We start from the raw sequence: 23,378 nt of genomic DNA on the forward strand, positions 1-23,378 counted from the left end.
GTATTTTAAAGTGGGCATATTATGTAAATCTATAAACTTCTATGAACTTTTAACCATGTTTCAACAGTGCTCCCTCATCATAAACGTAATCAGAGTTGTATTTTGATTGATTTATGCATTTTTGAGTAATCGTTTTGCAACTGAGGCTTGATTGATGAGAAAATTCCTGTTTCACCTACCCCATATCTCTGCCCACTGCTCTGAATTTACTTGAGATTTCGTTGTCATACAGGGTTAAAAATGCAATTTTTCAGAAATCTGAAATAAATGATTATCTACGTAACTTTTTAAAGGATCTTTTGGCCCGTAGACTTTACTAGACAGGACAGTTGAGCGTGAAATGGGGATGAGAGAGAAGGGAGGTTATGCATTAAATTGTTCGAATCAGGATTTAAACTCGCAACTCTGCAATCGGGCTGCATATGGAGCCCGGCATATGTGCTACCGCCTTAACCACTGGACCACCGAGCAGCAGTGAAGCGTATTTCTTTTTGTTGTTCCGACAGGCCCTTCCCAAGCTGCCCATCCCAGAGCTCACAGACACGCTGCACCTGTACCTCCACTGCATGCAGCACCTGCTCACAGAGCAACAGTTCAGCAGGACACAGACCGCAGTGCAACAGTTCAGCGCCCCCGGAGGAGTGGGAGAGCTACTGCAGCAAAAACTCAAGGAGAGGAGGGACAAAACCGACAACTGGGTAAATATATACGAACAACTGATACCCCAACATACACAACATACGTAACACCAACTCAAGGTTCAAAGTGACATCATCAACAGAATTTTCAACCATCATTGAGCTAATGTTGCTTTAATTATATTACATTATACATGGAACATTGTCTATTTTTGCATTTTTGGCAACAATTCCCCCATTTTCAAACCCCATTTAGTTATCCAAGTTATCATCAGTGGTTTATCACTGGATCAAGTTAGCGTTTGGAGAGACATTATTATTCTGTTGGCTTTCTGCTCGTGCTAAAGCTTTCCAAGAGCCAAAAGCGAGCCAGGCCTCTCACAATCCACCTAATATCACTTAAAAAAGGCCGGTATGGTTTATTTAAGACAGTGGAGACACTTTCAGACCTGAAGAGACATGAAAAGTAACTTTGATATTATTTTTAAGTAACATAACTTTATATTATAGTAAAAGACTGGTAAAAGGGGTAAATGTTTAAGTTGGTATTTGAATTTCCTACCAAAATCTACCTTTACGCAGTTTGATGGGCTATATTCTGGAAATCACAAAAGGTATTTATTATTCTAGGTTTTGTGTATAACAATGACAGTTTCTTGAATATGACGTTTAGATAGTAGCGGGCTATGCATTTGTCAATGTCAGATAAAGTCAAATTCTGTGTTCAAATAGAATTTAATAGGAATTTTGGAAATTGCAAGTCATTGTTGTGCTTGATGTTGTAGGTATACTTTATCTTTAAGTAAATTCCCCCATTCCATTTAAAGGCAGAAGCTAACAAACAGAAGCAAACATGGTAACTAATAAGCATGAAAAGTGCAACATAAAACACTGAATAATAAAATAATAATCATCATTTTTAGCCATACTAAAACAACTTAAGCTTTATTAGCTAAATGTGTTTCAAATCTTTAGGTTTATAAAGGTTCAAAAGTCTCATTAGTAACTGTATGGACTAAGCCAAGGTTCAGATATAGAGATATCGGCTTTTTCACATCTAAGAATGGATTTCTTACTGAAGTTGAAAAAAGGTGTTTAATTATGGCAGCGTAATACAGCTAAAGGAATACAGTATCTTTATTCTTTAACAAATGAAGAGTTGGTTTGAAAAAGCACAAAATGCTTTTTACATGACGACATTAAATGTTTCCGGTATTATTAGTTAAATTCAAATGCCTGCTGTAGTTGACCAGTTGTGTGTAGAGTAAAAAAAAAAAAAAAAAAGCACTGTTACTTCAAAATAATAGACTCTTTTTATTCCATGCATAATATCTGATTAAAAACTTACTCAGGGTGAGAAGAGGAACTAAAACATTTACTCGAGGAAGAGACTGTTACTTCAAACATACATATAAGTAAAAGTGTAAATGTAACTTTCAGTCTCAGTCCAATTTTTATGAGTAACAGGACGGTCCCAAAACACATGGTAGTGATGAGCCACTTGACAGCCACAGTTTCTCCAGCAGCATTTCCCTGTGAATAACTTTGTCATGGTCTTATAAAATACAGCAGATTGCAAACAACCCTTAGAATTATGAGGTTCTATGTGGCATTTTGGTGAAAGTTGAGTTATTCGTATATTCTTGTTCCTAGGTCACGTCTGCACTGCAAATATAGTAGAAATTGGTGCAAGTTTGAGGATTTTATGGGTCTACTTCATGTCTAGAAATCAAAAACGGATTGTGAGAGTTTGTTCTGGATTAAACCTGGAAAATTATGGAAAAGTTGTTTTTCAGATAGAACCTACAAATCCAAATGAATATTGCATCTTCAGAATTATAAGGTTCTATTTGTAACGACCACTTCCCAAAACACCCACTTCTTAGGTTGCTCTTTATTTCCCCACTTTTATTTTGGCGACACAAGTGGTCAAAACTTTACACCTAAATATCTCTAACTATCCTTAACACTAACAGGACTTGATCATTCTAAGTGGACAATATTTCGTATCAATTATAACACAGTTTCCTTGCTGCCCAGTACAGTACAAAGCAGCCCAAATAGTGCAAAAATGTGAAATTGAAACAAAAAATCCAAACTCTTGCTTTAACATTTGAGCTAGTTCAGATTAACTGTCACGTTTGCCGGTTCAGCTCACTTGATGCGTCCATCTCCATGGTGACAGGTGTACGAGTACTGGCTGAACAACATGTACCTGAACAACCGTCTGCCTCTGCCTGTGCACTCCAGCCCGGCCATGGTGTTTCCCCCTCAGCACTTCAGAGGAACCAACGACTGCCTCAGGTGACACACTCTTCCCAAACACTCTCACTCGGGTTCAGATCTGGAGTACATTACTTTCTGCTTCACCTTCAATTTTTTCTCTGCTCGATGCCAATGTTTTGACCCTCCTCAAACACACAGACATCTTTTCCATGACCACGGGATTTGTCTTTCCACATGGATGTTTCAGAAATGAGAAGCCATCATCACTCATGCAGTGATTATCCAGTAGGAGCCTATTAGCTTAGTTGATCTAGGGGGAAACTTCTAGTTCTGTATATTCTGTATATTATAAACTAAATAATAAGATAAGATAAGATATTCCTTTATTGTCCCACATGGGGAAATTAGAAGCCATCATATTAAAGAAGCCATCATATTAAAGATTGTAATATGATGGCTTCTAAACAGAATATTTACGAATTAATTGTGTTAATGAGGAAAATCTGAACATCAACATTTAGATTTAACAATGCACTATCTTTGTTATAAAAGGTCTTTTCGTATGTGTGTTATAGTCTTTATTGTCCAGATAAAGAAGTTATACTATAGTTTATACATACGAGTTTACATAGTTATGCTTAGTCAATTAATTGTTGCAGTCCTAGTGCAATAAGACAACAATTCAGTATTCATTGTGAAAGGAGATGTATGAATTAAACACAGTAGAAATATATTCATTACAATAAATGGGTCAAAGATTAATCTGAATAATCGTGATACGATCGATATTTTTAAATGGAATATACATGCAGTGTGGTAGTCAAGACCACACTAATCGAGACCGAGACCTGCCCGAGACCACAGGGAAGACCAGGACTAAGACCAAGTCAAGACCCATTTAAAACACACCATATTTAGACCCAGGACAAGACATTGCCAAAGAATAAGCGTAGAGCGGCCGGAGCCCAAAGAACATGTAGTGTGAATACATTTACATAATGTATACTGTAAATGTGAATTAATAATACATACATACATACAGTATATTAAAACAAATAAAATGCAATTGTATGTGATATTGTTCAAAATATATGCAGAAAAATGTGTTCTACTCTTTTGGGAACGAATGCGTTTCATCGAGATCTAAAACCGTGACGCGAACACTTGACGGATAAGGCCATTACCCAGAATCCCTTTACGTTGTTGGGGTTAACTCGTGGTGAAGGTTGCTCTGTCATTAAGGTGGTATTGATCCAGCAGCGCCTCCTTAACCAGATGATTTACATAAAGCATTTGTGTGGTTAAATGTACGGCGTGATGGGAATAAATCAAGGGTTAACCACACCGACGTTTTGTTTTTAGGTTTGCAGCACATCTGATTTCTGGAGCGTTGGACTACAAAACACTGCTTGATGCGTGAGTCATTATTGGTTTTGAACTGAAATCAATTTTTTATATTAATAGTGATTGATTTACAGTGGGTTAAGAATTTGACCAACAATCAGAAACCAGAGGGTATCCAGGTCAAAGAGTAGTTGGCATAAAGATTCTTAAGCAACTAGTTTGTTATGGAAACCCCAAATGCAATCACAAAAGTAACATGCATCCGTCTGCCATGGGTCTCCACATACCTGACCTATGACCTGCTTGTCATACTGTGGCTCATCATAGGCAAAGTAATAACATCTCAACGGAGAAAAGCAGGTGGCATTCATCTACCAGAAAAGTTACATAGTGCACCTTTATATAAATGTATAAAATGAAAAGGATAAAACAAAACCAGTGTGGCAGGTACTCCAAAGGGTGGGGCATGTTTTTTATACCATGGTAAATATGTCCGATTTGATCGATTGATTGATTTTTGATTGATTTGAGTTTCTCCAATTTGTAAATGTCAATAGTTCTTTGAGCACAGGCCTTGCCAGTAGTTTCATTCTGTGTCGTTTCTTTGTGATAGTTGTTTTTCTTTGGTTTTATTCCCTGCTGTCAGAACTACATTCTACGACAGAGTATAAGGGCCAACCAAGAAAAAAAAAAAAGCGCTGCACTACGAGAATAAAGTCATTAATTAATGAGAAAAAATATGTTAATTCATGAGAAAAAAGTCATAAATTAACGACATTAAACTCATTAAATAACAAGAAAAAAGTAATTAAATAATGAGAAAAAATATGTTAATTAATGAGAAAAAAGTCATAAATTAACGACATTAAACTCATTAAATAACGAGAAAAAAGTCGTAGTTTAGGCGCCGATTCAAAGTGACATGATCAGTTCACTTTCAGCACCACGGTCAGGACGCACAAGAACGGGCTTGGATGAGCTGACAGTTTAGAACTACATAAAAGCCTGAAATAGATGTTAAAGTGTTTCCTGGCCTTTAAAACGATGTCTCACGTGTGTTGATTACAAGACAAGACACTGCGTTTAGCAGCACCTTTCCTGTTACGCATCATCCACTGAAAGTTGGATAAACGCTTTACTTTCTCCATGATGTACCCGTAGTGCTCCGTGCCACAGCCGCCCACAGACAGGAGGAGCAGCCTCGCTGTTATATTCACACATGTTCTGCTCCTCTAAGTTGATTGTCTGCGTGGGCACTTTGCGCACGGTCACTATCATCACGTGCTCATTGTGTGCACTTAAATTTTATGCCCGGATTCTAACCTTTTGTCATCCCTTAGACAAACTCAGTAAAACACAGAGAACACAAACATCCGTCTGCGCTTCCACTCAGCTCCTCCTGACGCCCGGATCGTGTTTGGCACAGCCAAAAAGCGATATGTTTTACGCACACGCATCATCCATACATCATCCATACATTATCCATACATCATCCATACAATATGGATGAGCGCAGCTTCAACACACGCGAGCACCAACACCGCAGTACGTCATGTTACAGGTCCAGGACCTGACATGGGGGCACTGCACCGGGGAAATGATTGTTTGTGATGTCTAAAAGACCCGCATTATAAAGATCATCTATTGTGGGCTTTTGTATTCACTTTTAACCAAGCGCCATTTGCGTCCTGGTGGTGGTGTGTTTGTGTAATGAAGACTCCACAGATGCATCTGACTCGGTGCCGATCGGCTTCATAGCTTTAAACACAGTTCATATAAAACAGAGCTGTTACTGGACTGTACCATTATGTAACACTGGGGGGGAGCCTGTAACATAGTGCTGAAAGTGAACCACTATCTGCCTTTATTGTCTTTAAATTATGAGATTTTTCTTGTTATTTAATGAGAAAAAAGTCATTAATTAATTACTTTATTCTTTTATTCTCGTAGTGCCCCGCATTTTTTTTTTTTTTTTGGTTGGCCCTTATACGTAACATTCCAAACTCTCCATCTCTTATTGTTTTCATTGCAGGAGTTGTATGACCCAGATCCATAGTTTTAAAGTAAAGTGCAATGTTTATACCACCTTAACTTACTCTGAGTCCTGTTGTTCTCAGCCGTGCCCTGCCTGTTGATTATGCTCGGGGCCAGTTAGCTGGGACCCCGATGTGCATGGAGCAGTACTACCGCCTGTTTACCTCCTACCGCCTGCCGGGGCCTCAGAGGGACACACTGGTGGCCCAGGAGAGCTGCGTAATGCCCGAGCCGGAACACATCATCGTAGCATGCAAGAACCAGGTCAGTGCTAAGCTAATGATAATATAAGATAATGTTTACAGTGATAAAATGAAGTGGTTTACAAATGTGGTCCAAATGATAGAATATTTTTTAATCTGCTGTTCAATTCTTCAATTTGTGAAGTGTGATAATACAGATATATGGTAAGCAGTGTTTTGCTTAAGACATGATTGGTAACTGGTAATTTTGTAATATATATACATAAATACATATATATATATATATATATATATATATTACACAATATATAATATAATATATAATATAATAATATAATATAATAATACAATATATAATATATATTTTCACACCAATAAACCTCTGAATATGTTCTCTGTCCAGTTCTTTGTGTTGGATGTTGTGATAAACTTCCGGCGTCTGAATGAGAGAGACCTGCTCACTCAGCTGGAGAGGATTGTAAAGATGGCCGACAGTGAGGAGGAACGCTTGCCCCCCATTGGCCTACTCACCACAGACGGGCGGAGTGAATGGGCGGAGTCTCGTACTGTGCTTATGAGAGGTTTGCTGTTTCTTACTTAGTTTTTTTCACTTTCAGTAGTTAACTTGCAAACTAACTAACTAACTAACTAACTGTTAGTATGAAATATATGTATAGCATCTAACTTCCCAGCTATAAGCTTTTTTTCCTTGACAAAAAACTACCTGGAATTATATTTAGTTTCATTCTATCCTGTTTTAGTACTGCTGTATTCTCTGGCGCTGAGTTTCTTGAGGAGCGTTCACACTGCGAGGTCCAAATTCACATCGCATGCCCCTAGTTGGACGCCTGTGCATTGGAGGGCAGACACTTTTACCTCCAAGGCGCCCAAAGCACATGTACAGTCGAGTTTAGGGATGCATACCTAAACCCACGTTCAGGTTCAAGTCCGGATTCAAATCCAGAGGTTTAGGTTCAGGTCCGGACCTAATGAGTCCGGCTGAACTCATGCCATTTTTGCATAATGTTATAACAGCGTAACACAAGCTACTTGGCTAAATTAAGTTGAAGACACATGAACAAGGACGACTATCAAACACAAGGCTTAACTGCAGACTGAAATAAACTCAATTTATCTGGTTTATTCACTGTTTATTAACAGGAGTTACAACTTACAAATCACAGGCTACTAGCTAGCTAACACACATTCATGTGTTTTACTAGAGGAACAACTCCCGAACAAGAGCATGTTGAGTATTGGTATTGGGGCAGCTGTTTCAGCTGATACTATGTTTGTCAAGTGTGTTACTGGTTTGACTGGACTGAACCCCACACTTGAAGTTTAATGCCTTTAGATACATTTCCACTCTTTAATTTTAAAGATCCATTGGCATCAAAGTCAGGTAAAAACCTTCAAAAAATAGCATAAAAGTCAACTCGAACCACAATAAATCAATCAATCAATTCTATAACCTCCAATTAATGAATCCAGCAATTAAACCATATTACTTTGACTTAGTATCAGTTATTTTTTGTTTCAGTCATATAATGTCAAGGTTGTGAACTTGCTATGCTGTTGTAGAGATGACAAAAAATACATGTCATTCTAAACTTGTCTATATGAATGCTCTTTCCAGAATCGACCAATCGGGACTCTCTGGACATGATCGAGCGCTGCATGTGCCTGGTCTGCCTGGATGATGCTAGCGGACCTGAGATCAGCGATAGCACGCGGGCTATGCTAATGCTACACGGGGGAGGGCCAAACAAGAACGGGGGAAACCGCTGGTACGACAAGCCTATGCAGGTTAGCAACAACCCCCCAGAAAATAATACACGTTTACAGTGTTACATCATATTTCGTCAGAGTGTGAGTATCTGACTGTATAAAAAGTGGGACAAAAGCTTTTAATTGGTTTAATTGGTGTGGCCACAACCAGAGCTAAGCAGGAAGCATTATTAACAAGTGCTGTGGAAATATGATATTTCTAGACTCAGATCAAAAGTAAAAAATTCCCTGTGGACCAGAAAAGTCCTCTAGAGAAATGTCATTAGCATAGACCCCATAACATACTCTTATGTTTAGATGAGGGATCGTTACAGCTTTATTAATGAAAAACTATATATTTCCATTATAGAGGCTACTATATACTATCATTTTAAATTATATATATATATATATATATATATATATATATATATATATATATATATATATATATATTTTTGGTAGAGATAGACCTTTATATTGTTTTGTTGATATTTACATTGTGTATTGAATGGACTCAAGCATAGACCGATATTTGGTTTGGGCTGACTATGTCATGGTTTGCAATAGGACACAAACGCAGAACACTTAAGTTAGTCAAAAGAACTGGTAACTAGTAATAAAACACCAACAAATCTAGATAAAGAGGCAGGCAGACATGCAGGATTGGGTGATTAAATGTACCACAAGAACAGGTAAATGGCTGGTAGATAAGTAGTTGGTAGATAGACAAACAGGGACTCGATTCAGCAAACAACAAGATTCAGCAAATAATCCAAGCATGACCAAAAAACTATCACTGACTGTAGCAGCACAAACAACCTGGCGAGGAGTGGCTGTGGCTCTGCTCTTACACTGGTGTGATGAAGACTGAAGCTAGGTGTGCAGTCCAAAGTAGCCACGCCCACACAGGAGTATACAGACAAAGGAGGAAGGGACAGACCAGGGGAGAGACCAGAGGAGAGACCAAGGGGGAGACCAGGGGAGAGACCATGGGGGAGAGCAGGGGAGAAACCAGGGGAGAAACCAGGGGAGAGACAGAGAGACCATGGGAAAAAACAGGGGAGAGACCATGGGAGGGACCATGGGAGAGACCATGGGAGAGACCGAGGGAGAGACCAGGGGAGAGACCAGGGGAGAGACCAGGGGAGAGACCAGGGGAGAGACAGAGGAGAGACCATGGGAAAAAAAACAGGGGAGAGACCATGGGAGGGACCATGGGAGAGACCATGGGAGAGACCGAGGGAGACCAGGGGAGAGACCATGGGAGGGACCATGGGAGAGACCATGGGAGAGACCGAGGGAGAGACCACAGAGGAGAGACTAGAGGAGAGACCAGGGGAGAGACTAGAGAAGAGACCAGGGGAGAGACTAGGGGAGAGACCAGGGGAGAAACCAGGGGAGAGACCAGGGGAGAGACCAGAGGCGAGCCTGGGGGAGAGTCCGGGGAGAGACCAGGGGAGAGACCAGGAGAGAGACCAGGGAAGAGACCAGGAGAGAGACCAGGGGAGAGACCAGGGGAGAAACCAGGGGAGAGACCATGGGAGAGACCAGGGGAGAAACCAGGGGATAGACCAGGGGCGAGACCAGGGGAGAGACCAGGGGAGAAACCAGGGGAGAGACAGAGGAGAGACCATGGGAAAAACCAGGGGAGAGACCATGGGAGGGACCATGGGAGAGACCATGGGAGAGACCGAGGGAGAGACCAGGGGAGAGACCATGGGAGAGACCAGGGGAAAGACCAGGGGAGAAACCAGGGGAGAGATCAGGGGAGAGACCAGGGGAGAAACCAGGGGAGAGACAGAGGAGAAACCATGGGAGAGACCAGGGGAGAGACCAGGGGAGGGACCATGGGAGAGGCCGAGGGAGAGACCAGGGGAGAGACCATGGGAGGGACTATGGGAGAGACCATGGAAGAGACCATGGGAGAGACCACAGAGGAGAGACCAGGGGAGAGACCAGGGGAGAAACCAGGGGAGAGGCCAGGGGAGAGACCATGGGAGAGACCAGGGGAGAAACCAGGGGAGAGATCAGGGGAGAGACCAGGGGAGAGACCAAGGGAGAGACCATGGGAGAGACCAAGGGAGAGACCAGGGGAGAGCCTGGGGCATAGTCCGGGGCAGAGACCAGGGGAAAGACCAGGGGAGAGACCAGAGGAGAGACCAGAGGGGAGACCAGGGGAGAATCCAGGGGAGAAGCCAAGGGAGAGATCAGGGAAGAGACCAGGGGAGAGAGCAGGGGAGAAACCATGGGAGAGACCAGGGGAGAGACCAGGGGAGAAACCAGGGGAGAGATCAGGGGAGAGACCAGGGGAGAGACCAGAGGAGACACCAGAGGAGAGACCAAGGGAGAGACCATGGGAGAGACCAGGGGAGAGACTAGGGGAGAAACAAGGGGAGAAACCAGGGGAGAGACCAGGGGAGAGACCAGGGGAGAGACCATGGGAGAGACCAGGGGAGAAACCAGGGGGAGAGATCAGGGGAGAGACCAAGGGATAGACCATGGGAGAGACTAGGGGAGAGACCAGGGGAGAGCCTGGGGGAGAGTCCGGGGGAGAGACCAGGGGAGAGACCAGGAGAGAGACCAGGGGAGAGACCAGAGGAGAAACCAGAGGAGAGACCAGGAAAGAGACCAGGAGAGAGACCAAGGGAGAAACCAGGGGAGAAACCAGGGGAGAGGCCAGGGGAGAGACCATGGGAAAGACCATGGAAGAAACCAGGGGAGAGATCAGGGTCAGGGGAGAGACCAGGGGAGAGACCAGAGGAGAGACCAAGGGAGAGACCACGGGAGAGACCAGGGGAGAGACCAGGGGAGAAACCATGGGAGAGACCAGAGGAGAAACCAGAGGAGAGACCAGGAAAGAGACCAGGAGAGAGACCAGGGGAGAAACCAGGGGAGAAACTAGGGGAGAGGCCAGGGGAGAGACCATGGGAGAGACCATGGGAGAAACCAGGGGAGAGATCAGGGTCAGGGGAGAGACCAGGGGAGAGACCAGAGGAGAGACCAAGGGAGAGACCATGGGAGAGACCAGGGGAGAGACCAGGGGAGAAACCATGGGAAAGACCAGGGGAGAGACAAGAGGAGGGACCAGGGGAGAGACCAGGGGAGAAACCAGGGGAGAGGCCAGGGGAGAGACCATGGGAGAGACCATGGGAGAAACCAGGGGAGAAGTCAGGGGAGAGATCATGGGAGAGACCAGGGGAGAGGCCAGGGGAGAGACCAGGGGAGAGACCATGGGAGAGACCAGGGGAGAGACCAGGGGAGAGCCTGGGAGAGAGACCAGGGGAGATACCAGAGGAGAGACCAGAGGAGAGACCAGGGAAGAGACCAGGAGAGAGACCAGGGGAGAGGGGAGAAACCAGGGGAGAGACCAGGAGAGAGACCATGGGAGAGACCAGGGAAGAGACCAGGAGAGAGACCAGGGGAGAGACCAGGGGAGAGACCAGGGGAGAAACCAGGGGAGAGACCAGGAGAGAGACCATGGGAGAGACCAGGGGAGAAACCAGGGGAGAGACCAGAGGAGAAACCAGGGGAGAAACCAGGGGAGAGACAGAGGAGAGACCATGGGAAAGACCAGGGGAGAGACCATGGGAGGGACGATGGGAGAGACCACAGAGGAGAGACCAGAGGAAAGACCAGGGGAGAGACCATGGGAGAGGTCAGGGGAGAGATCATGGGAGAGACCAGGGGAGAGGCCATGGGAGAGACCAGGGGAGAGACCATGGGAGAGACCAGGGGAGAGACCAGGGGAGAAACCATGGGAGAAACCAGGGGAGAGATCAGGGGAGAGACCAGGGGAGAGACCAGAGGAGAGACCACAGAGGAGAGACCAGGGGAGAGACCAGGGGAGAAACCAGGGGAGAGGCCAGGGGAGAGACCATGGGAGAGACCAGGGGAGAAACCAGGGGAGAGATCAGAGGAGAGACCAGGGGAGAGACCAAGGGAGAGACCATGGGAGAGACCAAGGGAGAGACCAGGGGAGAGCCTGGGGGAGAGTACGGGGCAGAGACCAGGGGTAAGACCAGGGGAGAGACCAGGGGAGAGACCAAAGGAGAGACCAAAGGAGAGACCATGGGAGAGACCAGGGGAGAGACCAGGGGAGAAACCATGGGAGAGACCAGAGGAGAAACCAGAGGAGAGACCAGGAGAGAGACCAGGGGACAGACCAGGGGAGAGACCAGAGGAGAGACCAAGGGGGAGACCAGGGGAGAGACCATGGGGGAGACCAGGGGAGAAACCAGGGGAGAAACCAGGGGAGAGACAGAGGAGAGACCATGGGAAAAAACAGGAGAGAGACCATGGGAGGGACCATGGGAGAGACCATGGGAGAGACCGAGGGAGAGACCAGTGGAGAGACCAGGGGAGAGACCAGGGGAGAAACCAGGGGAGAAACCAGGGGAGAGACAGAGGAGAGACCATGGGAAAAAACAGGGGAGAGACCATGGGAGGGACCATTGGAGAGACCATGGGAGAGACCGAGGGAGAGACCGAGGGAGAGACCACAGAGGAGAGACTAGAGGAGAGACCAGGGGAGAGACCAGAGAAGAGACCAGGGGAGAGCCTAGGGGAGAAACCAGGGGAGAGACCAGGGGAGAGACCAGAGGAGAGCCTGGGGGAGAGTCCGGGGAGAGACCAGGGGAGAGACCAGGAGAGAGACCAGGGAAGAGACCAGGAGAGAGACCAGGGGAGAGACCAAGGGAGAAACCAGGGGAGAGACCATGGGAAAGACCAGGGGAGAAACCAGGGGATAGACCAGGGGAGAGACCAGGGGCGAGACCAGGGGAGAGACCAGGGGAGAAACCAGGGGAGAGACAGAGGAGAGACCATGGGAAAAACCAGGGGATAGACCATGGGAGGGACCATGGGAGAGACCATGGGAGAGACCGAGGGAGGGACCAGGGGAGAGACCATGGGAGAGACCAGGGGAAAGACCAGGGGATAAACCAGGGGAGAGATCAGGGGAGAGACCAGGGGAGAAACCAGGGGAGAGGCCTTGGGAGAGACCAGGGGAGAGACCATGGGAGAAACCAGGGGAGAGACAGAGGAGAGACCATGGGAGAGACCAGGGGAGAGACCAGGGGAGGGACCATGGGAGAGGCCGAGGGAGAGACCAGGGGAGAGGCCATGGGAGGGACTATGGGAGAGACCATGGAAGAGACCATGGGAGAGACCACAGAGGAGAGACCAGGGGAGAGACCAGGGGAGAAACCAGGGGAGAGGCCAGGGGAGAGACCATGGGAGAGACCAGGGGAGAAACCAGGGGAGAGATCAGGGGATAGACCAGGGAAGAGACCAAGGGAGAGACCATGGGAGAGACCAAGGGAGAGACCAGGGGAGAGCCTGGGGGAGAGTACGGGGCAGAGACCAGGGGAAAGACCAGGGGAGAGACCAGAGGAGAGACCAGAGGGGAGACCAGGGGAGAATCCAGGTGAGAAGCCAGGGGAGAGATCAGGGAAGAGACCAGGGGAGAGACCAGGGGAGAAACCAGGGGAGAAACCATGGGAGAGACCAGGGGAGAGACCAGGGGAGAAACCAGGGGAGAGACCAGGGGAGAGACCAGAGGAGACACCAGAGGAGAGACCAAGGGAGAGACCATGGGAGAGACCAGGGGAGAAACTAGGGGAGAAACAAGGGGGAGAAACCAGGGGAGAGACCAGGGGAGAGACCATGGGAGAGACCAGGGGAGAAACCAGGGGGAGGGATCAGGGGAGAGACCAAGGGATAGACCATGGGAGAGACCAGGGGAGAGACTAGGGGAGAGACCAGAGGAGAGACCAAGAGAGAGACCGGGGGAGAGACCAGGGGAGAGACCAGGAGAGAGGCCAGGGGAGAGACCAGAGGAGAAACCAGAGTAGACCAGGAAAGAGACCAGGAGAGAGACCAAGGGAGAAACCAGGGGAGAGGCCAGGGGAGAGACCATGGGAGAGACCATGGAAGAAACCAGGGGAGAGATCAGGGTCAGGGGAGAGACCAGGGGAGAGACCAGAGGAGAGACCAAGGGAGAGACCATGGGAGAGACCAGGGGAGAGACCAGGGGAGAAACCATGGGAGAGACCAGAGGAGAAACCAGAGGAGAGACCAGGAGAGAGACCAGGGGAGGAACCAGGGGAGAAACCAGGGGAGAGGACAGGGGAGAGACCATGGGAGAGACCATGGGAGAAACCAGGGGAGAAGTCAGGGGAGAGATCATGGGAGAGACCAGGGGAGAGACCAGGGGAGAGCCTGGGAGAGAGACCAGGGGAGAGACCAGAGGAGAGACCAGAGGAGAGACCAGGGGAGAGACCAGGGGAGAAACCAGGGGAGAGACCAGGAGAGAGACCATGGGAGAGATCAGGGGAGAAACCAGGGGAGAGACCAGGAGAGAGACCATGGGAGAGATCAGGGAAGAGACCAGGAGAGAGACCAGGGGAGAGACCAGGGGAGAGACAGAGGAGAGACCATGGGAAAAAACAGGGGAGAGACCATGGGAGGGACCATTGGAGAGACCATGGGAGAGACCGAGGGAGAGACCGAGGGAGAGACCACAGAGGAGAGACTAGAGGAGAGACCAGGGGAGAGACCAGAGAAGAGACCAGGGGAGAGCCTAGGGGAGAAACCAGGGGAGAGACCAGGGGAGAGACCAGAGGAGAGCCTGGGGGAGAGTCCGGGGAGAGACCAGGGGAGAGACCAGGAGAGAGACCAGGGAAGAGACCAGGAGAGAGACCAGGGGAGAGACCAGGGGAGAAACCAGGGGAGAGACCATGGGAAAGACCAGGGGAGAAACCAGGGGAGAGACCAGGGGCGAGACCAGGGGAGAGACCAGGGGAGAAACCAGGGGAGAGACAGAGGAGAGACCATGGGAAAAACCAGGGGAGAGACCATGGGAGGGACCATGGGAGAGACCATGGGAGAGACCGAGGGAGGGACCAGGGGAGAGACCATGGGAGAGACCAGGGGAAAGACCAGGGGATAAACCAGGGGAGAGATCAGGGGAGAGACCAGGGGAGAAACCAGGGGAGAGGCCTTGGGAGAGACCAGGGGAGAGACCATGGGAGAAACCAGGGGAGAGACAGAGGAGAGACCATGGGAGAGACCAGGGGAGAGACCAGGGGAGGGACCATGGGAGAGGCCGAGGGAGAGACCAGGGGAGAGGCCATGGGAGGGACTATGGGAGAGACCATGGAAGAGACCATGGGAGAGACCACAGAGGAGAGACCAGGGTAGAGACCAGGGGAGAAACCAGGGGAGAGGCCAGGGGAGAGACCATGGGAGAGACCAGGGGAGAAACCAGGGGAGAGATCAGGGGAGAGACCAGGGAAGAGACCAAGGGAGAGACCATGGGAGAGACCAAGGGAGAGACCAGGGGAGAGCCTGGGGGAGAGTACGGGGCAGAGACCAGGGGAAAGACCAGGGGAGAGACCAGAGGAGAGACCAGAGGGGAGACCAGGGGAGAATCCAGGGGAGAAGCCAGGGGAGAGATCAGGGAAGAGACCAGGGGAGAGACCAGGGGAGAAACCAGGGGAGAAACCATGGGAGAGACCAGGGGAGAGACCAGGGGAGAAACCAGGGGAGAGACCAGGGGAGAGACCAGAGGAGACACCAGAGGAGAGACCAAGGGAGAGACCATGGGAGAGACCAGGGGAGAAACTAGGGGAGAAACAAGGGGGAGAAACCAGGGGAGAGACCAGGGGAGAGACCATGGGAGAGACCAGGGGAGAAACCAGGGGGAGAGATCAGGGGAGAGACCAAGGGATAGACCATGGGAGAGACCAGGGGAGAGACTAGGGGAGAGACCAGAGGAGAGACCAAGAGAGAGACCGGGGGAGAGACCAGGGGAGAGACCAGGAGAGAGGCCAGGGGAGAGACCAGAGGAGAAACCAGAGGAGACCAGGAAAGAGACCAGGAGAGAGACCAAGGGAGAAACCAGGGGAGAGGCCAGGGGAGAGACCATGGGAGAGACCATGGAAGAAACCAGGGGAGAGATCAGGGTCAGGGGAGAGACCAGGGGAGAGACCAGAGGAGAGACCAAGGGAGAGACCATGGGAGAGACCAGGGGAGAGACCAGGGGAGAAACCATGGGAGAGACCAGAGGAGAAACCAGAGGAGAGACCAGGAGAGAGACCAGGGGAGGAACCAGGGGAGAAACCAGGGGATAGGACAGGGGAGAGACCATGGGAGAGACCATGGGAGAAACCAGGGGAGAAGTCAGGGGAGAGATCATGGGAGAGACCAGGGGAGAGACCAGGGGAGAGCCTGGGAGAGAGACCAGGGGAGAGACCAGAGGAGAGACCAGAGGAGAGACCAGGGAAGAGACCAGGAGAGAGACCAGGGGAGAGACCAGGGGAGAAACCAGGGGAGAGACCAGGAGAGAGACCATGGGAGAGATCAGGGAAGAGACCAGGAGAGAGACCAGGGGAGAGACCAGGGGAGAGACCAGGGGAGAAACCAGGGGAGAGACCATGGGAGAGACCAGGGGAGAAACCAGGGGAGAGACCAGAGGAGAAACCAGGGGAGAGACCATGGGAGGGACGATGGGAGAGACCATGGGAGAGACCGACGGAGAGACCAGTGGAGAGACCATGGGAGGTACCATGGGAGAGACCATGGGAGAGACCGAGGGAGAGACCACAGATGAGAGACCAGAGGAGAGACCAGGGGAGAGACCATGGGAGAGGTCAGGGGAGAGATCATGGGAGAGACCAGGGGAGAGGCCATGGGAGAGACCAGGGGAGAGACCAGGGGAGAAACCATGGGAGAAACCAGGGGAGAGATCAGGGGAGAGACCAGGGGAGAGACCAGAGGAGAGACCAAGGGAGAGACCGTGGGAGAGACCAGGGGAGAGACCAGGGGACAGACCAGGGGAGAGATCAGGGGAGAGACCAGGGGAGAGACCAGGGGAGAAACCAGGGGAGAAACCATTGGAGAGACCAGGGGAGAGACCAGGGGAGAAACCAGGGGAGAAATCATGGGAAAGACCAGCGGAGAGAGCAGGGGAGAGACCATGGGAGAGACCAGGGGAGAAACCAGGGGAGAGATCAGGGGAGAGACCAGGGGAGAGACCAGGGGAGAAACCAGGGGAGAAACCAGGGGAGAGACCAGGGGAGAGACCAGAGGAGACACCAGAGCAGAGACCAAGGGAGAGACCATGGGAGAGACCAGGGAAGAGACTAGGGGAGAGACCAGAGGAGAGACCAGAGGAGAGACCAGGGAAGAGACCAGGAGAGAGACCAGGGGAGAGACCAGGGGAGAAACCAGGGGAGAGACCAGGAGAGAGACCATGGGAGAGACCAGGGGAGAAACCAGGGGAGAGACCATGGGCGAGACCAGGGGAGAGACCAGGGGAGAGACCAGGAGAGAGACCAGGGGAGAAACCAGGGGAGAAACCAGGGGAGAGACAGAGGAGAGACCATGGGAAATACCAGGGGAGAGACCATGGGAGGGACGATGGGAGAGACCATGGGAGAGACCGAGGGAGAGACCAGGGGAGAGACCATGGGAGGGACCATGGGAGGGACCATGGGAGAGACCGAGGGAGAGACCACAGAGGAGAGACCAGAGGAGAGACCAGGGGAGATACCATGGGAGAAGTCAGGGGAGAGATCATGGGAGAGACCAGGGGAGAGACCAGGGGAGAGATCAGGGGAGAGACCAGGGGAGAAACCAGGGGAGAAACCAGGAGAGAGGCCTTGGGAGAGACCAGGGGAGAGACCATGGGAGAAACCAGGGGAGAGACCAGGGGAGGGACCATGGGAGAGGCCGAGGGAGAGACCATGGGAGAGGCCGAGGGAGAGACCAGGGGAGAGACCATGGAAGAGACCATGGGAGAGACCACAGAGGAGAGACCAGGGGAGATACCAGGAGAGAAACCAGGGGAGAGGCCAGGGGAGAGACCATGGGAGAGAACAGGGAGAATCCAGGGGAGAGATCAGGGGAGAGACCAGGGGAGAGACCAAGGGAGAGACCATGGGAGAGACCAGGGGAGAGACCAAGGGAGAGACCATGGGAGAGACCAGGGGAGAGCCTGGGGGAGAGTCCGGGGAGAGACCAGGGGAGAGACCAGGGGAGAGACCAGGGGAGAGACCAGAGGAGAGACCAGAGGAGAGATCAGGGGAGAGACCAGGGGAGAGACCAGGGGATAGACCAGGGGATAGACCAGGGGAGAAACCAGGGGAGAAACCAGGGGAGAGATCAAGGGAGAGACCAGGGGAGAGACCAGAGGAGACACCAGAGGAGAGACAAAGGGAGAGACCATGGGAGAGACCAGGGGAGAGACAAGGGGAGAAACCAGGGGAGAAACCAGGGGAGAGACCAGGGGAGAGACCAGGGGAGAGACCATGGGAGAGACCAGGGGAGAGACCATGGGAGAGACCAGGGGAAAAACCAGGGGAGAGATCAGTGGAGAGACCAGGGGAGAGACCAGAGGAGACACCAGGGGAGAGACTAGGGGCCTCCAGAGTCTCGCTCTAAAACCTACAAACCAAATTAGAAATCTGGGGGTAATAATGGACTCAGACTTGAACTTTAACAGCCACGTCAAATCAATAACATCAGAAGCTTTTTACCATCTAAAAAACATTGCCAAAATCAAAAATATAGTGTCAAAACCAGATTTAGAGAGACTTATCCATGTGTTTGTCTCCAGTAGATTAGACTCCTGTAACGGCCGCTCACTGGCCTCTCCAAACGAGCTGTAAAACAGCTGCAGTCCATCCAGAACGCTGCTGCTCGGGTCCTGACCAGAACCAGGAAGTACCATCACATTAGTCCTGTTCTCAGGTCTCTGCACTGGCTCCTGTGGCTCAGAGAATATACTTTAAAGCAGCTCTGCTTGTGTACAAGTCTCTCCATGGCCTAGCACCAAAGTACATCTCAGACATGTCTCTGAGGACCTCAGGGACCGGCCTCCTGCTGGTGCCCAGAGTCAGGACAAAACATGGGGAATCTGCGTTTCAGTTTTATGCAGCTAAAATCTGGAACAGTCTTCCTGAAGATGTGAGACAGGCTTCTACTCTGACAATGTTCAAATCTAAGCTAAAATAGTTTTGTTTAGCTGTGCATATGACTGAAAGGATTTTTTCTTTGCACTCTTCTCTTTTGTTTGTGATTTTATTAGTTTAGAAAATCAGTTGGATTGATAATTTTTAATTTAGTTAATTTTATTGTATTTCTGTAATTTCTTTGTGATTTAAATGCATTTTTCCTGCTGTGTGAAGCACTTTGAATTGCCTTGTGTATGAAATGTGCTCTACAAATAAACTTGCCTTGCCTTGCCTAGGGGAGTGACCAGGGGAGAAACCAGTGGAGAGACCAGAGGAGAGACCAGGGAAGAGACCAGGAGAGAGACCAGGGGAGAGACCAGGGGAGAAACCAGGGGGGAGATCAGGGGAGAGACTAGGGGAGAAACCAGGGGAGAAACCAGGGGAGATACCAGGGGAGAGACAGAGGAGAGACCATGGGAAAGACCAGGGGAGAGACCATGGGAGGGACCATGGGAAAGACCAGGGGAGAGACCATGGGAGAGACCAGGGGAAAACCAAGGCTACAATGTTTTCCATCATCATTTACAGTGCATCTTGGAAGTATTCACAGCACTTATTTTTCCACATTTAGTTATGTTACAGCTTTATTTCAAAATTGATTAAATTGATTAAATTAATTTGCCTCATACGACGGAGTATAAGGGCCAACCCCAAAAAAATAAAAATGCCGGGCACTACGAGAATAAAGTCATTAATTAATGACTTTTTTCTCGTTAAATAATGAGAAAAATCTCATAATTTAAAGACAATAAAGGCAGATAGTGGTTCACTTTCAGCACCATGTTACAGGCTCCCCCCCAGTGTTACATAATGGTACAGTCCAGTAACAGCTCTGTTTTATATGAACTGTGTTTAAAGCTATGAAGCCGATCGGCACCGAGTCAGATGCATCTGTGGAGTCACAGCGGGCGGCTGTGGCACGCAGCACTACGGGTACATCATGGAGAAAGTAAAGCGTTTATCCAACAGTCAGTGGATGATGCGTAACAGGAAAGGTGCTGCTAAACAGGAATATCTTATCTTATCTTATCTTAAACGCAGTTTCTTGTCTTGTAATCAACACACGTAAGACATTGTTTTAAAGGCCAGGAAACACTTTAACATCTATTTCAGGCTTTTATGTAGTTCTAAACTGTCAGCTCATCCAAGCCCGTTCTTGTGCGTCCTGACCGTGGTGCTGAAAGTGAACTGATCATGTCACTTTGAATCGGCGCCTAAACTACGACTCTTTTCTCGTTAATTAAGGAGTTTTTTTCTCATTAATTTGTGACTTTTTTTCTCATTAATGAATTACTTTTTCTCATTATTTAATGACTTTTTTCTCATTAATTAACATATTTTTTCATATTTTTTCTCATTAATTAATGACTTTATTCTCGTAGTGCAGCGCTTTTTTTTTTTTCTTGGTTGGCCCTTATACTCTGTCGTAGCCTCAAAATTCTACAAACAAAACCGCATAGTTACAACTAGAAAGTAAATAGCAAATGTATTAAAAGATATTTTTTTTAAACACACAACCCTCAAAATTGAGCTCAGGTTCATTGTTTTTCTGCTGATCGTCCTTGAGACGCTTCTACAGCTTGATTGGAGTCCACTTGTGGTAAATTCAGTTGATTGGACATGATTTGGAAAAGCACTCGTCTGTCTGTATAAGGTCCTACAGTTTATAGTGTCAGAGCACAAACGTCCAAGGAGGAAGTGTCTGTAGACGTCCGAGACAGGATTGTATCAAGGCTCAGATCTGGGGAAGGGACAGAATCATTTCTGCAGCATTGAAGGTTCCTCTGAGCACAGTGGCCTCCATCATCTGGACATGGAAAATGTTTGGAACCACCAAGACTCTTCCCAGAGCTGGAACTGGCCAAACTGAGCAATCGAAGGAGAAGAGCCTCAGTCAGGGAGGTGACCAAGAACCCGATGGTCACTCTGACAAATCCCCAGCATGTCTCTGTGAAGAGAGGAGAATCTTCCAGGAGAAAAACATCTCTGCAGCACTCCACCAATCAGGCCTGTATGCCAGGATGGCCAGATAGAAGCCCCTCCTCTGTAAAAGTCACATGACAGCCTGCTTGGAGTTTACAGAAAGGCCCCTAAAGGACTCTCAGACAACGAGAAAGAAACATCTCAACAGAAAGATCAATAAAGCTGTGTACAGAGACATCCTTGATGAAAACCTGCTCCAGAGGCTCTGGACCTCAGACATGGGCAAAGGTTCATCTTCCAACAAGACAACGACCCTAAGCACAAAGCCAGGAGAACAAAGGAGTGGCTACAGGACAACTCTGAACGTCCTTGAGTGGCCCAGAGGCCAGACTTGAACTCAATTGAACATCTCTGGGGAGACCTGAAAAAGGCTGTGAACCGACGCTCACCATCCAGACTTAGTGGGGTTTGGGAGGTTCTGCAAAAAGAATGTGAGAAGCTGTCCATAAATAGGTGTTCCAAGCGTGTAGTATTATACTCCAAAAGACTTGAGGCTGTAATTAGTGCCCAGAGCACTTCAGCAAAGTGTTGAGTAGTGAATATTTATGTACAAGTGCTTTTTTAAATTTATAATGCTTTGAAAATAATTCAAACAACCATCTTTCATGTCATTATGGGTTATTGTTTGTAGAATTTTAAGAAAATAATTTGTTTAATTTATTTTTAAATCAGGCTGTAAAATAAGAATACATTTTGTTTTGATTCCTGCATGTTTGAGTAATCAGTTATTGTTCTGCACCAGAGGCTAGAGTGCTCAGAAATACTTCACCTGCCCCTATCCCGGCTCACGTTCCTCTACTAAGTTGCGATTATTTGAAAATGAAGACTCCAAAGGCATTTGGATTGGTTTGTTGTGAAGTGGATCAAGATTGTCTCCACATGAACCACAAAACATGCCTATAGAGTTGCATGGCCATTTTACAAAAAATAAAAGCATGTAAATGATAATCCATTACTTGTTTCTATGAAATGGCTTATCAGTTCTACAGCTTTGAACAGGAAGTCATAGACCTGTCGCTTTAGATTAATATTGTGGTTTACAATGAACAAAATGTAAAATGCTCTGCTTAAAAGGGAAAACATGAAAAAAAAGTATATGTCTTCTTCAGGAAATACATAATTTAAAACATATTTAAGCACTTAAATGTGATGATGGCATTGTGAAAAATGGGACTACTTTGCTCCTTTATTAGTGTTTCTTTTGCAAACTTAATTTTCCTTCAATAACAGTTCATTATAGGAGCTGATGGCTGCTGTGGAGTCGTGTGTGAGCATTCTCCGTTTGAAGGGATCGTGCTCGTCCAATGTACGGAGCATCTACTCAAGTACATGTAAGCCATTTTACAAAGCAGCTTTCACATTGGACTGGACGGTATCAGAAAATGAATACCATGCTGTCATTGATTGTGCCCCTAGGATTGGAAGTCCATCTAAACTGGTGCGAGCGGCCAGTGTGAGCGAGCTGCATGCACCGCGCAGGCTCCGGTGGAAGTGTTCGCCGGAAATTCACAAACTCTTGTCAGCATCGGCCGAGAAGCAACAGAGGTCAGCGTGAGCAAACAAACTGAACTAAACAAAGTGCCGCATGCATGTAAAACCAAACTGTCTTTTTGGGTGCTCAGACAGGTGAAAAGTCTAGACATGAATGTGTATAAATTCTACGAGTACGGGAAGGAGTTTATAAAGAAGCAGAAGATGAGCCCTGATGCCTACATCCAAGTGGCTCTGCAGTTAGCATACTACAGGTGAGAGCTCGCATTTCTCCAATCTAATCCAACTTTATTTGTACTATAGCACATTTTTGAGAACAAAGTGTCTCCAAAGTCCTACACAGAGTGAACACATCAGTAATCACATAAAATCCCACAAATGGCATGAAAAATAAATACATATGCAACAATAAAATCCATAAAAACAGTCAGATGACCACACAATTCTCATGCCGGGTTAAATGCCAATGAGTAAAAACATGTTTTTAAACTAAACTTAAAAGCATCTGAATGGGCAGTCTTTATGTGGGGACGAACCAAAGTTTAGGGCTGACCACAGAAAAGGCCCAGTCCTGGCCCCAGCTTTATGAGTCTTGTTTTTTAGGACAAAATGGAGCTGAGATGTACACCAGGGCCAGTCCATGAAACGCTTTAAAAAATAAACCATAACATTTT

At 48.1% G+C, this 23,378-nt stretch overlaps 1 protein-coding gene across 2 annotated transcripts in view; it reads left to right on the top strand.

Moving 5' to 3' along the window:
- The window catches only part of chata (choline O-acetyltransferase a), a 30,411-nt gene that overhangs the window by 1,346 nt on the left and 5,687 nt on the right, over positions 1 to 23,378 (top strand). For both annotated transcript variants that reach the window (XM_072437203.1, XM_072437202.1), the window contains exons 3-11: positions 507 to 698; positions 2,824 to 2,942; positions 4,227 to 4,280; positions 6,326 to 6,506; positions 6,849 to 7,026; positions 8,082 to 8,251; positions 22,444 to 22,544; positions 22,630 to 22,758; positions 22,836 to 22,958. In XM_072437203.1, the coding sequence (XP_072293304.1) occupies positions 507 to 698; positions 2,824 to 2,942; positions 4,227 to 4,280; positions 6,326 to 6,506; positions 6,849 to 7,026; positions 8,082 to 8,251; positions 22,444 to 22,544; positions 22,630 to 22,758; positions 22,836 to 22,958 (1,247 nt within the window). The remainder of the gene's footprint in view (positions 1 to 506; positions 699 to 2,823; positions 2,943 to 4,226; positions 4,281 to 6,325; positions 6,507 to 6,848; positions 7,027 to 8,081; positions 8,252 to 22,443; positions 22,545 to 22,629; positions 22,759 to 22,835; positions 22,959 to 23,378) is intronic.

Source organism: Eucyclogobius newberryi, unplaced genomic scaffold (genome assembly GCF_026437365.1).
Source record: "Eucyclogobius newberryi isolate DKJ021-1_F unplaced genomic scaffold, fEucNew1.0.hap1 SCAF_8, whole genome shotgun sequence".
Lineage (NCBI taxonomy): Eukaryota > Metazoa > Chordata > Actinopteri > Gobiiformes > Gobiidae > Eucyclogobius > Eucyclogobius newberryi.